The sequence below is a fragment of the Hemitrygon akajei genome, chromosome 11, assembly GCF_048418815.1.
Source record: "Hemitrygon akajei chromosome 11, sHemAka1.3, whole genome shotgun sequence".
Taxonomy (NCBI): Eukaryota; Metazoa; Chordata; class Chondrichthyes; order Myliobatiformes; family Dasyatidae; genus Hemitrygon; species Hemitrygon akajei.
In genome coordinates, this window is record NC_133134.1 from 32,121,582 (window position 1) to 32,138,333 (window position 16,752).

General features: G+C 38.9%; 2 protein-coding genes across 2 annotated transcripts in view; both read right to left on the reverse strand.

The window, feature by feature from the left end:
* clcn7 (chloride channel 7) overlaps window positions 1-4,015 on the reverse strand; it is a 68,339-nt gene extending 64,324 nt beyond the window's left edge. The window contains exon 1 of the mRNA XM_073060569.1: window positions 3,851-4,015. Within this exon, the coding sequence (XP_072916670.1) occupies window positions 3,851-3,958 (108 nt within the window). The 5' untranslated portion in view covers window positions 3,959-4,015. The remainder of the gene's footprint in view (window positions 1-3,850) is intronic.
* Window positions 4,016-8,991: 4,976 nt separating this feature from the next.
* ptx4 (pentraxin 4, long) lies at window positions 8,992-16,505 on the reverse strand. The gene is made up of 3 exons (XM_073059882.1): window positions 16,312-16,505; window positions 15,466-16,048; window positions 8,992-10,177 (listed from the first exon to the last, which is right to left on the reverse strand). Exons 1-3 carry the CDS (start codon window positions 16,456-16,458, stop codon window positions 9,537-9,539), a joined length of 1,371 nt encoding a protein of 456 aa, XP_072915983.1. The 5' UTR covers window positions 16,459-16,505; the 3' UTR covers window positions 8,992-9,536.
* Window positions 16,506-16,752: the final 247 nt, after the last annotated feature.

Genomic DNA, 16,752 nt, shown 5'->3' on the forward strand with positions numbered 1-16,752 from the left:
AATGATCTCTGACATTGTCAGTGCAGTGGAGATCTCTTTATACTGCTACCTTCCCCTTACACTCTCAATCCTCATGCAGGATATCGACCAAAAATATCACCAATTCCTTTCCTCCCAAAAAAGCTGCTTGTCCATTGAGTTGCTCAATAAGTGTTTGTTACATGATCAATGTACTACCAGGAAGGAATAATCATGGGCACGAAACTGTTGATTGTGGTGTGTCTTCCAAATGCTAAGCCTTTGTATACTTATCAATTAGCTGAATGTATATAAAGGTCATGCATTTGGAGGATACACCACAATTAACAGTGCACTGGTGATGTCTCCTCATATGGTAACAAAACGTTTGCAAGTAAGTTGCCAAGATCGGAGAACAACTCAGCCCAACCATCAGGCACCCAAGCTGCACATTTTCCAAAACAACGTTATCCTTCAAGGCTGAATCACACCTGCATGTATTTAGTCTAATTCGCTCCATTAGAAACAGGTTGTTCAAAATAGCAACACACAAAAAATGCTGGAGTAACTCAGAAGATCAGGCAGTAATTATGGAAAAGAGTCAACATTTTGGCCTGAGACCCTTCATCAGGACTCTTAACTTTTGCACTGTTTAAGTATTTTTAAAGCGCACAATTACATTTAGTAGTTATGATGAAGATCATCACTTCTGCATCGAGATGCTACATGACTTGCTGTGTATTTTCCTGTATTTTCCATTTTAGTTTTAGTACATCTGGCAAGTGATGTCTGATGCAGTTTAGGTTGAGATTCTCAAACACTCCAAGTCATCCCCTGACATTTGTTAAGTTTCCCACATTCATACAGCAAAGAATGAAGATTGACAAACAGACAACAGGTGGAACTCAGTTAGTGAGAAGCTGAAGGTGCTGTATTTAAATGCACATAACATTCGGAATAAGGTGGATGAACTTGTGGCACAGTTAGAGATTGGTCAGTATGACATAGTGGCATCACTGAGTCATAGCTGAAAGAAGGTCATAGTTGGGAGTTTAACATCAAAGGATATACTTTGTATCAAAAGGACAGGCAGGAAGACTTAGGCAGATGTGTGGCTCTGTTGGTAAGAGATGGAATTACATCTTTAGAAAGAGATGACATAGGGTATGTCAAATGTTTTGTGGGGCAAGTTAAGAAACGGCAAGGGTAAAAAAATAATGGGAATCATATATAGGCCTCCAAATAGAAGCCAAGATGTGGGATTGAGATTGCAAAGGGAGCTGGAAAGGGGAAGGAATAATGATAATGTCACAATTGTAATGGGAGACTTCAATATGCAAGGGGATTGGGAAAATCTGGTTGACGTCGGATCACAAGAGACCCTACAAGATGGCTTTTTAAAGCAGCTTGTGCTTGAGCCAGTCTGTTGCTATATTTAAGCCGGAAGTTGATAGATTCCTGAATGGTCAGGGCATCATAGGATATGGCAAGAAGGAAGGTGTATGGGGTTGAGTGGGATCCGAGATCAGCCATGATGGAATGGCGGAGCAGACTCAATGGGCTGAATGACCCAATTCTGCTTTTATGTCTCATGGTCTTATGGAAGCAAAGGACGCAAAGGAAGTTTGATTCTTGCTCTAGAAACAGTATCCGCACTCTTCTATGTCTCAAAAAATGAAGGATATCCTTCTTGATGATCTTCAGGTTTCTTCTAAGAAAGCCACCTAGAGTTTAGCTAATCATTAAATATATTAAATTGTTTGAATCTAGATGGTCTTTAAAAAAAAAAGGCAGTGACAAAGATGAAATACTGTTGGACACTGAGAACAAATTCCTAAAGGAAGAGTTCAAAGGCCTGCAGAGCCTGTTCCACCATTCAACAGTATCAGAGCTTATCTTTATTTAGAGATACAGTGCTGAATAGGTCCTTCTGCCCTTCGAGCCACACTGCCCAGCAGGCTGTGACAACTTCTAATTTAATCCTAACCTAATCACGGGACAATTTACAATGACTAATTAACCTAACTGGTATGTGTTTCAACTGTGGGAGAAAACCAGAGCACCCAGAGAAAAGCACACATTCCACAAGGTGAACATACAGAATCTTTACAGAGGATGCCGAGAATGAACTCCAAACTCCGACATCCCAAGCTATAATATCATCATGAGAAGGGTCTCAGCCTGTAACATCGACTGTTTACTCTTTTCCATAGATGCTGCCTGGCCTGCTGAGTTCCTCCAGCATTGTGTGTATTACTTTGATTTCCAGGATTTGCAGATTTTCTCGTTTGTGCTAGTGTCATGCTAACTGCTACGCTACCATGGCACATCTTGTACTTCAAATACACTGTCCTACCAAGTCCCAAAAATACTCATTTCCCTAATGGCAAAGAATACATTACTCTCGGTAGTAATATGCTTACAAAACTGAACATCCACAGTTGTATGAGGTGAAGAATTCTAAGGATTTACAACTGTCAGCGACAAAAAAAATCAACACCATCCAATTCACTTTTACTAAACAATAGCCATTAAATATGAAAAAAAAAACAAAAAAAAGCTATAGATGCAAAAGAGAAAACCAGTGCAGAAAGTCAGCAGGTCTGATAGCATCAATAAAGAAAGAGCCTGAATCAAAAGTTTCAGCTCAATTACGAATGTGATTAACAAAATAATTAAAGTTGACAACTTGGGATGAGAGAATACAGCTTGTGATCAATAAATATAGTTGTAACAATCCCAAAATACAATCTTCAGCAGGAAAATGCCACAAGCTCCAGAATGTACACAATTACTTTTATCCACCTTATAAAAAAAGACATTTCCGCTATAAGCTGCATTAAACAATCACTCAAGTTGCATTCTGTTGCCCCTCGATCTCAAGGTTAAAAAGCAGTATAATAATTGTTTAGAAAACTAATCAGAAAATAAGAAAAATTTATACCAAAAGGAATACAATAATCTTTTTGTACTTGAGTCTTTACATGGACTGGACAATAAAATGGGTAAAACATAGTCTTGAAAGAGGAGTTCATGGCATCTAAACACATTTAAAGCTGTCCACAACTAAACGTTAAATAGAGATAAGTGTTTTGAAGATACAGTTGGGTCCAGACGCTAATTAAACATTTGCCAATGTAATACAATAATCAGAACACAAAGGCATTTTAGATAAAGTGATATGTAAATATACTTTCGTTCAAAGTGAATCTGTCATTGTGGGCAAGTTATTTTAGGAATTATTTCAAAAACTGGCTTACAATATTGTGATGGCACAAAAAATGGCAGGATGGTTCTAGTTCTAATCAAAGTACAAATTATAATTTCACAAACAAATTTCAAACATTGTTACCATAACCTAATTAAAGTTTAATGATTGCCATTACAAACATTGACAGAATCCAGAAATCAAACAGATCAGCCTTAGATGCAGTAACTACATCATGCTTGTCATTTTAAATTTCAGATTACCAATTGCAAAAATACTTACAAAAATTAACTTACTTCCCAAATTAAAACTATCTCTAACATGGCTCTATTTAACTTTTTTTTAATGTATTGAAGTTACTCAGCATCTAACTTCTGTGGATTAGATGATGCCGTTTCGCAACCATAACCTCAACTCATTGCTCGCTTCCGAATAAAATCCTGTCAAAAGAGAACAGAGAGGAAAACAGACTTGCCCGGAAATGATCGGGAGAGGGAGAGAAAGAGAGACAAAATAATCATAAGATCATTTGTTGTGGGCTGTTATTCCTAACCACAGACAGTCCTGTTCCAAATGCGTCTTTAACCGGCCGTAAACACCACCCTGTTTTGGGTAACCAGTGCCGTGTGTTGAGTCCAAACAAATCCAAGCACAGCCGCCCAAAGCTCGTCCAACGACACTAACCTGAGGCTGGGAAGCGGTGGGCGAACCGTTCAGTAAAGGGGTCGCTTCTCCGGGGCGAGATTCATCATCCTTGTTAGACCAAGAAACTTTCTTCGCCACATTCGCCATCTTACCGTACCCGTGTTGTCAAGAGACGCGGGTCGAAGTCACGTGGCTGCTGCTCCAGGTCACATGATCCCGCTACGGCGAGTCTAAGGATTCGAGGCATTCCGACCAACGCGATTTACCCAACACAGTGACATATTGAACGTTCAATATTCACCTGGGATACGTACTATATTGACTGAAAATCGAGATACTGGAGCTGTTGATAATCTGAAATAAAAGCACCCCAGCTGTACAGTATCATTGGCCTTCCTCGGCGTAACTTTTGGAATTGCTCAAAAACCTCAAAATAAATTGCTTATAAAACTTTCGTCCGTCCAAGACTTGAATACTGTAGTGCCATCTGGGATCCCTACCAAACCATTCACATCAATAACCCTGAGAAAGTCCAGAGTAGAGCTTCCGGGTTTGTAACCAGTGATTATAGAAAGACCAGTCGTGTTACAGATATGCTTCTCGACCTCAAATGGGATACCCTCCAAAGACGCCGCACAATAGTCAGGCTTACTACAGTTTACAACAAAACTCATTCATAAACTCCATCCAACATTAGTCACCTTTTGTGTAACCAGAATAACAGACCAGCAACCCGACAAAACCAATCCCTGAACTACAAGACCATCCAGACCAACAAGGACTGCTACCGCTACTCACTGTACCCTAGGACCATTCCGATTTGGAACCCCTGCCGCCGCACATTAAATCTGCCGCTGATAGTAAAACTTTCAAGTCGCTGCTCTTAAACACCGCAATTTAAATTACAACTGCATGCATGAGGGACTGCACGTTTATAGCCCAGCGGCGGCGGTTGGTGCAGTATGGACAAGACAAGACAAGATCATTTCGATGAGGACATCTTCCTTGGGAGTGTGGACTGTGAGGAAGGTGCAGAGGGCTCGGGGGTGTAAATATGAAATATAAAGGTAAAATTACCGGAAACATTTAGTAATCGAGACAGCAGCTGAGAAAAGAGAATTAGCTAATGCCGGGGTCTCTAGAAGTCACATTTCTGGAAATAAGAGTTCGGCTATTCAGGACAGTGATGAAAACAAATTCTTCACTTAAAGGGTGATCAATATTCGGAATTTTCTGCCCAAGAGAACAGTGGTGGTCAGTTGCTAAATGTATTCAAGACATATTCATACATTTATAGATATTACGCTAATCAAGAGATGTGGGTTAGTGCAGGACGTTGGAACCAAGGTGAAAGATGATTACGTTATGTTAAATGATGCAGCAGGCACAATAAGCTGGATGACCTATTTCTGCTTGTTTATTCAACATTTTACGGAAAGAAAAAACAGAGGTAATAAATGACAATCAAAATTATCGGAAACGTTAATTCTATCTCTTCTTTAATTCTCATTTCATAAGTGCTCTCTCAGCTATTTTATTTTAGAAAATAGTTAGGTATGTGAAATATTTTTTGTGTGCCCATAGATGGACCCTGACCTGTTGAGTATTATTATTTTCCGTTGGAAAGAAATATAGTTAACTTTTAAGTTCAATGTCCATTCCTTCAAAAACCGATTTGATGACAGGCTATCGGCCTGAACGTTCTTTTTAGCTTTACAGATACCACCTGACCTGCTGTGCACTTTCAGAGATTTTCTCTTGCTTCAGAACAGCTCGTTTATAATTTAAGAAACAGGGGCTGTGCGCTCAAAAAAAACTTTATTTGAGAAAGTTGTTAAGTTGCATTAAGGTCACAAGAGTTCTGTTTTAAAAATCGGTGAAGGCGTAAAATACCATCTAAAGAGCAGGAAGTATTGATGGGAGAAGTCTCGGTGGAACGTTATGCTATTGTGTGTTAAAAAGTACTTTAAGCTATTTCACATCTGATGCACCATCAATAACTCTCTGAGACGTGAGGTGAGATAGCGGCTTTTATTGGCTGGAAGAAAGAACAAGCAGCAACTGACCACCACACTGCATCCTGGAGACTGAGCCCGGGGCGGAGTCCCCCAATCGCCTTTATACCGGGGTCCGTGGGAGGAGCCACGGTCAGTGGGAGGAGCCACAGGAGCAGTCAGCGGGGGGGCGTGTCCAGACAGGTATATGTAGTTCACCACAACATCTACTTTCATTCTGGAGTATCTCCCTCTGTAACCTCTGCTTTTAAAATTCAAAAGTAAGTTTTATTCCACAGTTAAAATAATATTTTTTTAACTATTAATGCCCTAATTTGTGAATTTTTTACAAAATAATTTTGTATCTGAAAATATCAGGATGACATATATTAAAAACAAGAGACATATTCAAATCATTAACCAAGAGTTTGTTTTGTACTGTGCATTGGAAAGCATATTGTATTCCTTAAGATCACGCAAATTAGAATGAGATTAATAACCAGTTAATACTAGTTATATTGGCTAAGAAATACATATTGTATAAGAAATCATGGGAATTAGATGTATCTGATTTCCCACCAGATCCTGCTTATTCATTAATCCTGTTCTTGCTGCCATTGGCCTCATCTACAACCCAAAGCTCTACTCATTTCAAATATTAAGTCGCCTGTTTAAAACACCCCACAAGCTATATTCACCTATACATTCCTTTAAGATTTTCTCCCTCAATTCTCCTAAATCCTGTCTGACTTTGAAATGCTGAGAGGTGCTTTTCATTTAAGAGTTGATTGTTTTGCTGTGTAAGTACGCAAGCAGCCTTTAAGAGTTTAAGCTGTTCTCTACATAACAGAATTCGACCGTGGTCAGATAAAGTCTTGGGACAATCGGGTTCCTTGCTTAACTTCTTGTTTACAAATAACACAATTCCATCTTTAAATTCAAATATATTTACAGAACAATTCAAAACTTGCCCAATTTGTTCTTACTCTGAGGAGGAGATTTGCTAAAACCCACAAGTGTCAATGCTAGTGCACCTCTTTTGGTATAGTACATATTGTAACCTTTACCTTGCATCAGGATTTGGCTGACAATACCATTCTAGTTCACAATGAACTTTACTGAATTAAAGATAAGTCTGCAATATTGAAACACGCTCGAAGAAAATAATTTTTAACAGCTAGTACAGATATTAGTATCCCTGCATTTAGCAAAAGGATTTAGATTCCATCCATTGTTATGTCGCAGGAGTAATTCAGCATGTCAGCTTCCTTCTTTCTTCTCCATTTTGTCTCTGAGACTTTTTCTTTCGTAACTGTCGCACTTTATTACTTTAGATGTGATGCACCATCAATAACTCTCTGAGACGTGAGGCGAGATATCGGCTTTTATTGACTGGAAGAAAGAACAGGCAGCAATTGACCACCATGCTACATCCTGGAGACTGAGAGGCAGGGCTCAGGCCCCAATCGCCTTTATACCGGGGTCTTTGGGGGAGCCACAGGAGCAGTCAGCGGGGGGGGCGTGTCTAGACAGGTATATGTAGTTCACCACAAGATGCTGGTGAATCCTCACGTCAATCACCCACCTTTCCATTGCCCAGTTTCTATCCAGATGTGGCAAACCACATGACAGGGCAGTATCCTACCAAGATAGTACTCTTTATTTGTCATATTGCAAAGAAATGAACTGACCTTATTCTGTATTTAGTACAATTAAATAAACTATGAAACATGTATATTATTAATTAATATAAAGATTACATATCTGTACATGCTCTGGTTTATTTTAGTTAACATTATCATTCAATTCAATTATAATTTTTGTCAAAATACCTTTATTTATTTCTTAAATTTAGGAACACATTACCTGACAAAATTAATGTTTCTGATCAATTCTACACTTGTTTTGGGTCTATAAAAAGGGTGTATGAGGGGGTGGTCCAGTGACCAGCTGTTTTTTCTGCTCTTTCAAACCTCCAAGGGTCTGGGTTGCAATCTGATCTCAGGTGCTGTCAGTGTAGAGCAACAAACAACATGCTGAAATAGCTCGGTGGGTTGAGCAGAATCTGTGGGAGAAAAGGAATTGTCAGCGTTTTGGGTGGAAACCCAGGGTTGTTGCTCCGGTTTCGAGCATCTGCAATCTCTTGTGTGCCGAGTTGTCAGTGCAAAATGTACATGTTCTCCGTGACTGCATGGGTTCCTTCTGGTTTCCTCAGTCATCTCAAGTGTATGGTAATTGGCTACTGAAAATAATCCCTAGCAAAATCAATCAACGGGCAATTGATGGGAATATGTTAGTGAGAATACTTTGTAGGAGTGTAGAGAAAGTAGAGTAAGGGTATTGAGACTGATGGGACTGCTCCCCTGGGAATTGGTATCAATCTTCTATCCATATTATTAATAGATAAAATTATCCCAGAGATAGTGCCTTCTATGATTCACTAAATCCTCAACTGCTGCGGCATTTTTGACTGCCATTACTATCTCAATTCTTTATTTCGGAAAAACAGTAACAAGTGCTATGATGTTCAATATATTCATCAAGCATCAGTTATCACATCACCTCTCATGAATTTTGAATTAGTTTTCAGTTTAAGCAAAGTAAATTCCCAATAGCATTTTTATTGATGTAATTATTGGTAAGTTACAGAGATCAAGTTCATGTACCATAATATATTTTCAAAAATTATACTTGGTAACTTCCACTGAAGCTTCCTGGTATTCCCAGTTTATGCAAGAAAATTGTAGACTTGGAAGGGGGAAACGTTTATGATCTATCCACTGAAATCTCAATCTTTTATGAGTGGTTAGATCATAAACATATCCCCCTTCCAAGTCTACAATTTTCTTGGATAATTTTCCAATTAATAGAATGTGCTCCTTAAGCTAATAATTCGTCTAGTAGCCCTCATCTGAACTGTTCAATAGCTTTCAAAACTGGAAACAGTTTTATTTATATAACCAGTTCAAAACAACTATAGGAAACAGATTCAACATATAGTTTATTTTAAATTGTTGTATCTGTGCATGCTAGCATTGTATTTTATTTTCAGTGGCCTAGCACTAATGATCATGTACTGAATTGTAGACTATTACTCTGTTGCCTTAAATGGACAGCCAAAAATTTATCACTGTAATTGACTATAGTGCTTTGAGTATTAAGAAAATGCAATTCGGGTAGCAGCTGTCTGATATCAAATCAGTTTATGAGTAAAATATATTACAAAAATACAATGCATGAGTATAATTAATGCACCATTTCATAAGAAGCCACCGTACAAATCCATGAAACTTCATAATAATAAAGTACTGAAATACACAACAAAGTTTAATTATCAGTTTTCAAATTAGTATGACATGAGTAAATTTATAAGTTATGAATATTGTACAAAAAATGGATTCTGCAAGACTATCTTAGTCATTAAAATTGCAGTATCCTCATAATTGGTCTTATAAATATTTCTATATTATATTTTGTAAAGATCATTACAAATATGTCAAACTTATTTTAATGTATGTCACACAAGTGTTTTCTTTATTGTACTTGTTTATAGTCCCACTATAATCACAAAGCTAGACAAATAATACTGTTTGATTTCTGAAGTTATTAATTTTAAACTGTAAATCAGATTGCTGGGGATAAATAATTCAATTAAATTTCCATATGGTAAACATTGCCTATGACCACAAAGGCTGTATATTGTTAATGAATCCCTATCCAATACATTGGTTTTAATAACAATCATCTAGGCATGTACAATTAAAATGCTGAATAGCACCACTGAGAGTGGAAATATCATTGAAAGTTAAAACTCTGCCTCCAGGTAATGCCTTTCCTGTAGTAATGCCCGAGATTTCCCCAGGAGACAAAGCACGGTTCCAAACTGTGAATCCAGCCAAATTTCCCACAAAGGACTCAGTATTATCAAATTCCCCTCCCATTTTATCCTGTTCCTGACCTATTATAAGTATTCCACCAGCTGGAATCTCATATCCTTTTTGAAATTTGGATCCAGCTGCTATCAGACGTCTGTCTATATAGTACCAGTATCTACCCTCAAAGGAAGACCATATAATGCAGACGTGATGCCAGTGGCCATCTAAGAGTGGAATCACAGGAAGTTCCCTGAATGCTGGATCTCCAATTACAAAATGAATAGTGCTTTGTTTGCTTGTATTTCTGCCGTGCAGTACCAATTTGTTGTCATTATCTTCTGTGGCATAGGATAATATGGTTCCCAAGTAATTTGAATTGGTGCTGATCCAAGAGCAGATAGTCATTTCAAAGAGCCCAGTTGAAAAACCTCTGCTGAAACTTGCATAGTTTTCAATGGAAGAATTGGGAAAATGCATCATTGATTTCACATTACAGACTGTAACACAAGAAGACAAATAAATAATAAATATGCATAGTACGAATAACAAAAAGGCATTCTGTTCAACATTTATGCAATTGTTATTTGATCCCTATTTTACAGACTAACTTTTGATGCTTTGGCACCAAACATGCTTGGATGCTTAGAGTTTTTCATATGATTCTAACATCTGTTAAGTTATAACTATTTACATCATGTAGTAATGCATTTTTGTGTATATATTTATATTGGTTTTAAGGGATATTTTGTTGCATTCTGTAAACAAATTTAAGAGTTTTTGATAGAAATTTCAAAATTATGTAAGAATTTCAGAAGCTGAATTGTGAAGGATTTTTTATCTGTTTGTGGATCTTTCAGAAATTGCATAGTCCTTGGATTATCAGAGGAAAAATCAGAGGAAAAGTTTTCATAGAAGGAATTGTTCTAGTATGGAATATTTCACCTCAAGACATGTAACAGAGATTGTTGTACAATGTATTCCATTTGATCCCATTTGTAGAGTATTGACAATTTTAAGTTTTATTGTGGCTTTCCATTATTTGAACAGTTTGACTGAAATTCTTAGAAATTACAAAGAAAGCTTTGCAAATCGTGCTGGATCTTATGGATGATATACAATTCTACTTCCGAGAGAGATTTTATAATACATATTCTCATTTATCTCTTATATGCTTGAACTCGGGAATGCAAAGTAAATAGAGGACAAACAATATTACAGTAATGATAACTGAACCAATTCCTGATGAGCAATTCATATTAGCAAAGGAATGAATGTTTGTCTCATGTTGAGCTTAATATTATAATTACAGCACTGCACATAATATCAATCAGAATGTATTCTTGGTTGAGATAGAGTTGTTAAATTGAAGCCCAAATTCTGGTTTACACCTGTCTTAACTTTGCACAACTGTACACATATTCAGCGACAAAAGAGAGCATGTACAAGTGCTATTTAGAGGAAGTATTTAAAAATCAGCATATAATTGTGCGTCAAGTGCTGAAGGTTGTTGCCCTCATTTCAAGTGTTGCTTTCAAGCACCTGGTTATTTTGTCCCAATCATATTGCACAATTGGAGTGCAGCATTACTTGGAAAATTAACTGAGGACATGCAGAGTAGGACAAGCTCAGTAATGGGAATCCTCAGTAATGGGACAAATTCAACTTTACTACTTAATCTTTACTACTGCAGAACCATGCCAAAATTCTGTTTCAAGAGCAAAAGGTGAAATTAAAGACATCCTTGCAATATTTGGATTTCTCCATGGTGCTGAGTGTCATTGACTGTGTCAGTCCTGATTTATTAACACACATGTCAACTTGTATGTACCACAAACAGAATGGTTAATAGCCCTTCACTGGTGTATGCCCACATAAAGCACCTCAGGGAATGTGTATTGGTGTATTGCTGGTGTGCAAAGCAAGGCCAAGTGTGCTTGCACACAAGTCAGAATCAGAATCAGGTTTAATATCACTGGCACGTGTCATGAAATTAGTTATATATGTGATTATATTACATCAATAGTGCAAAAAGAGAAAAAAATATTGAGGTGGTGTTCATGGGTTCAATGTCCACTCAGAAATCTGATGGCAGAGAAGAAGAAGCTGTTCCTTAATCATTGGGTGTGTGTCTTTAGGCCCCTGTACTTCCTCTCTGATGGTAGCAATGAGAAGACGGCGTGTCCTGGGTGATGGGGGTGGGGGGTGGTCCTTAATAATGAAGGCTGCCTTTTTGAGGCATCACTCCTTGAAAATGTTCTGGATGCTGGGAAGGCAAGAGCCCATGATGGAGCTGACTGAGTACACACCTTTCTGCAGCTTATCTTGATCCTGTGCAGTGCCTCCCCCCCCCCATGCCAGTCAGAGATGTAGCCATTTAAAAAGCTCTCCACAGTTACATCTGTAGAAATTTCTGAGTGTCTTTTGTGACATACCAGATCTCCTCAAACTCCTAATGAAATATAGCTAGTCATGCCTTCTTTGCAACTGCATCAATATGTTGTGCCCAATACAGATCCTCAGAGATGTTGACACACAGGAACTTGAAACTGCTCACCCTTTCCACTACCGATCCCTTGACGAAGACTGGTGTGTGTGCCCTCATCTTAACATTTCTGAAGTCCACAACTAATTCTTTGGACTTACTGACATTGAGTTCAAATATGTTGCTGCAACACCACTCAACCAGCTGATCTGCCTTGCTCTTGTACACCTTATCATCACCATCTGAATTTCTGCCAACAATAATTGTGTCATCAGCAAATTTACAGATGGCATTTGAGCTGTGCCTAGCCGCACAATTGTGGGCGTAGTCAGAGTAGAGCAGTGGACTAAGCACATATCCTTGAGGTGCATCAGTGTCAATTATCAGCAAGGTGGAAATGTTATTTCTGATCCGCACAGACTGTGGTTTTCCATTGAAGAAGTCAAGGATCCAGTTGCAGAGTGAAGTACAGAGATCCAGGTTTTGGAATTTTTTGATCAGAACTGTAGGAATGTTTGTGTTAAATGTTGAGCTGTAGTCAATGAACAGCAGCCTGACATAAGTATTAGCACTGTCCAGGTGGTCCAAGGACCAATGAAATCACATGAACTATAGACCTATTGTGGTGATTGGAAAATTGCAGTGGGTCCAGATCACAAGTCACTAAGAATCAATTCGCAGGTCCAGTAAGCATTAGAAGGCAAATGGTATACCGGCCTTTATGATGAGAGGATCTGAATCTTACTGTAATTGTATTTCACCTTGATGAGGCCACACTTGGAGTATTGTGTGTTTTTTTATCTGTTGTCATGAGAAAGGATGTAATTTCCAGGGAAGGACTGCAGTGATATGAGAGGTTGGTGATGAAACATATCAGCTCCTGCCTGTGAGGTGACTTGGATCTGCTCCAATTTGCCTACTGGAGAAACAAGTCCACAGCAGATGCCATCTCATTGGCTCGTTACTCAATTCCTGAACACTTGGTTCAAGAGATGGAAAAGTTTGTTGCACATGGAGAGTTGAGTGGAATGGCATTCAACTCTGGAGCTTAAAAGAACAAAAACTCTCACTGAAGTTCCAAAATTCTAAGAAGGCTTCACAAGCTGGATGTAGTGGAGGTCTTTCCTCTGGCAGCAATGTCTACAACCAAGGCTCAGAGACTAGGAATAAAGGAAGTGTCAGTACCTCCAGTTGATCTCTGTCTTTTTGTGCATTTCCCCCAGCTGTCAGTCTGTGGTTTTGTATTGCCATGTGCTCCTGTCCCCACTCCTGCTCTACTCCGGCCCCTGTATTACTGAGTACTCTGTCTCTCATCTGCTTCTCATTATTACCTGTATTGCTGCCACCTGTGTCTCATTCTGCTCCACCTATCATCTGCCTCTCTGTTTATTGCTCAGTGTATTCCAGTCCTGTGTTTTCACCTGTTTGTTGCCAGGTTGTACCAGTGAATTTTCCTGAGTCCTTCTAGCATTTGTATCTGTACTCTGTCCGTCTGAATAGCGACTCTGCCTGTTTCCTGATTCTGGTTTTTGGATTTCTCTGGATGTTTTGATCTCTGCCTGAACTTTGACACCAACTTCATTTGCACCTTGGGGTTTGGTACTCAATTACTATCACTCTGCGTACAGTACCGGGTCTGCGATTGGATCCCTGATGGGAAGGCTGTTTAGGATTGAGTTGAGAAGAAATTTCTCCATGTTGAAGGAGGCGAATTTTCAGAATTCTCTACCCAAGAAGGCTGTGGAGATTCAGTCAAAGAGTTCATTCATAAAAGATAAGAATAAGAGATTTGAGAATAGTACAGGAAAATAACAGAGGCAGATTAGCCATGACCTTGATGGAAGGTGGAAGAGACTCAACAGAGTCTTCTTTAGAATCAGATCCAGGAAAAGGTGGCTTCTGAGCAACAAATACCTTCCATTGATGAAATGCCTCTTGACTCAATTCCTGCAGAGGTACGCAGCACCCTACGTCTTACCTTCTTAAAATGATATGCCATGTAAAAGAGTAACCTCAATTTCAATTTCACTGAAGTTGACAAAATCTTATTCATCACTAGCAAATGTCATTTCGTTCCATCCTTTTCTGTGGAGTAATTTCCCAGTGCCAACAACTTTTCCTCATAACTCAGCCCTCAGATTTCCAGAAGTACTATACTTGTTTTAACTCCGTGAAATAATTCTGCATTTTTCCCTGTATACAGAAAACAAAATCTACAATGTACACAGCATACTTACACGTGACGTCAAAGTGATCAACACTACAGTAATTCCAAATGACAAGTCACATTCGTGGGTATCCATTCATCATTTTGTTTTCTCACCTGAGGATGCTGAACATATAATTTGAATCGCCTGTACAGGTTCACGAAGATCCGCATATTTCTTTCCTGAGTATAAATACTGGACTGGTGAAAGTGTTTATGCATTTTACTAAATAAGTTTTAATTTTTCACTGCGAACCACGTAAACCTCATTTTCTCATTATCCACTTACTATCCATCGATCAAAAGTAGTTGTATATATTTACTTATTTAGAGATACAGCGTGGAACATCCGCGCCATCACAGGACACTTCACAATGACTATTTAATCTATTAACCTGTATGTCTTTGGACCGCGGGAGGAAACCCTGTTTAATTACATTTCTACTCTTTTGCATTTACAGAATGTTAACCAAGACACTTAATGGAAGTAATTTAGCAGCAACTGTACACTGGGTTATTTCTGACCTTTCATCATTCTGCCTGCTGGATTCTTGAACGCATTACTATTCTGAGGTTGGGTGTTGTGGGTGGGGTAGTACTAAAGTGTCCGCGCTGTATAGCAATTATAGCGAAACATCTACTCGTTCCAATGCTGTATAAATGGGATACAGAACGTGCTGTCCATAAGCACTCCTCACCCGCTGCCTTGATTAAATCACAAATTGTTTTTACATATACAGCAATGTCATTTTCGATTTTTTAAAAATCCTGATTTAAGTATTATCTATCTATTACCATCTCAATGCAAGAGTCAAATCCCCTTCGCTTTAACAGGGTAAGAGCTACAGCCGAATGATTTATTAACTTGATTTTTTTTTTAACTTTGCTTTGGAATTGGAGGGAGGTTGGGTTAAATTATTGCAGCGGACAACTATTCAATTACATGTTAAGGGAAATTCCAAGATGATTTACATAAACAAAGGAGAATCTGAAATTATAATCTGGGAAGAATGACGTTTGGTTGTTTCGTGTTAAACCTTTAAATAGCCTTATAAACATAGAACCTGTGCCAGATTGCTAGGAGAATTTTGACATACTTGACCCTTCTTTTCTGGGCATTCGCTGCTTGCCCCTGGGCGGCTGGTTAAAGGACTTCGCACGGGGGCCTCGCGGCTCTGACAAATCGACGGAACTGGGTTTGGCCGGGAGCGCGTCATTCTGCAAAGCGCTCTTCATCTGTTCCTGAAACCTTGCTATCTTAATATGTTGCCCCTTAAGTTCTTCTTGAATACTCTCTACTTCCTTTCGCAGTTTCTTCTTGCCCGCAGCCAAAGAGATGATTTCATTCCATTGATGTTTTACTTCGGCTGTCAGGTTAGACGTGATCTCGTTCTGGTCTTTCTTGTCTTTCAAGATTTGCTTGCTTCGCTCATTGAAGACTTTCTCTAAGGTTGACATTTTCAGGTCAATCTTCCTGGTTTCCTTTTGTAATTTTTTGATCCATGATTTCAAGCTCCTGATGTCGTTTTCTGTAACCGTTTGGAAGCCCTGCACCATTGCTGTGATATTATTGTATTGTTCTGTCAGAGATTGAAGGCGAACGTCCATGTTAGAAGACGCATTGAAGTTCTCAGAAATTATTTGCAAACGTGTCAAGCTAATTTCTTGAAATCGGCGGAACTGTGGGAATAATGTGGGGGAGAATACGCATTACAACAAGAAATAGCAACAGATGAAGTTTATGGGATATATTCGCTTGGACTACCCTGACAGAGATCCCAGTTTAACACTGTAAATTCGTTCTAGGACATTCGATCATCGAAAATTGTTTAAATTCTAAATATCCACCGGGAGAAATCGGAACGACCGCGCTTCTCACCCTGATGTGTACAGCTACCCGACCGACCAATTCCTCCGACCCTCCGAAGTCTGTTGGGACCCACCTGCTCTTCCAGACGCCGAAACCGTTCGAAAAACGGTTTCCTCTGTTTTACAGCCTCAGGGTATTGTGAGCAAGTCATACGTAGGTCACAACACATCCACATCAGGAAAATCCAAATAATCATTTTGCCGAAACCCATTTTTAACATTAGGATTCCTCTGTCACCCGCGTCAGGGTAGACCGATGACAAAGCCTGGAAGTGGCTCGCTATGGCAAGCAATATTGCTTTATATAAGGCATGTCTATCTTTGAAATGAATTACGTTTTCATTCCAGCAGCACCCTCACTCCGGCTTCTGTTACAGGGAAAACGGAAATAAAGAGAGTCGCTCAAGAGGAGGAGGTTTCCAGACTTGACTCACTGTGCTGTCTAAGTGCATTGACATAGTCTCCAAGTGTTATTGTAACTTGGCAATGGCAACGAAATGTGTTCTTCAAGGAAT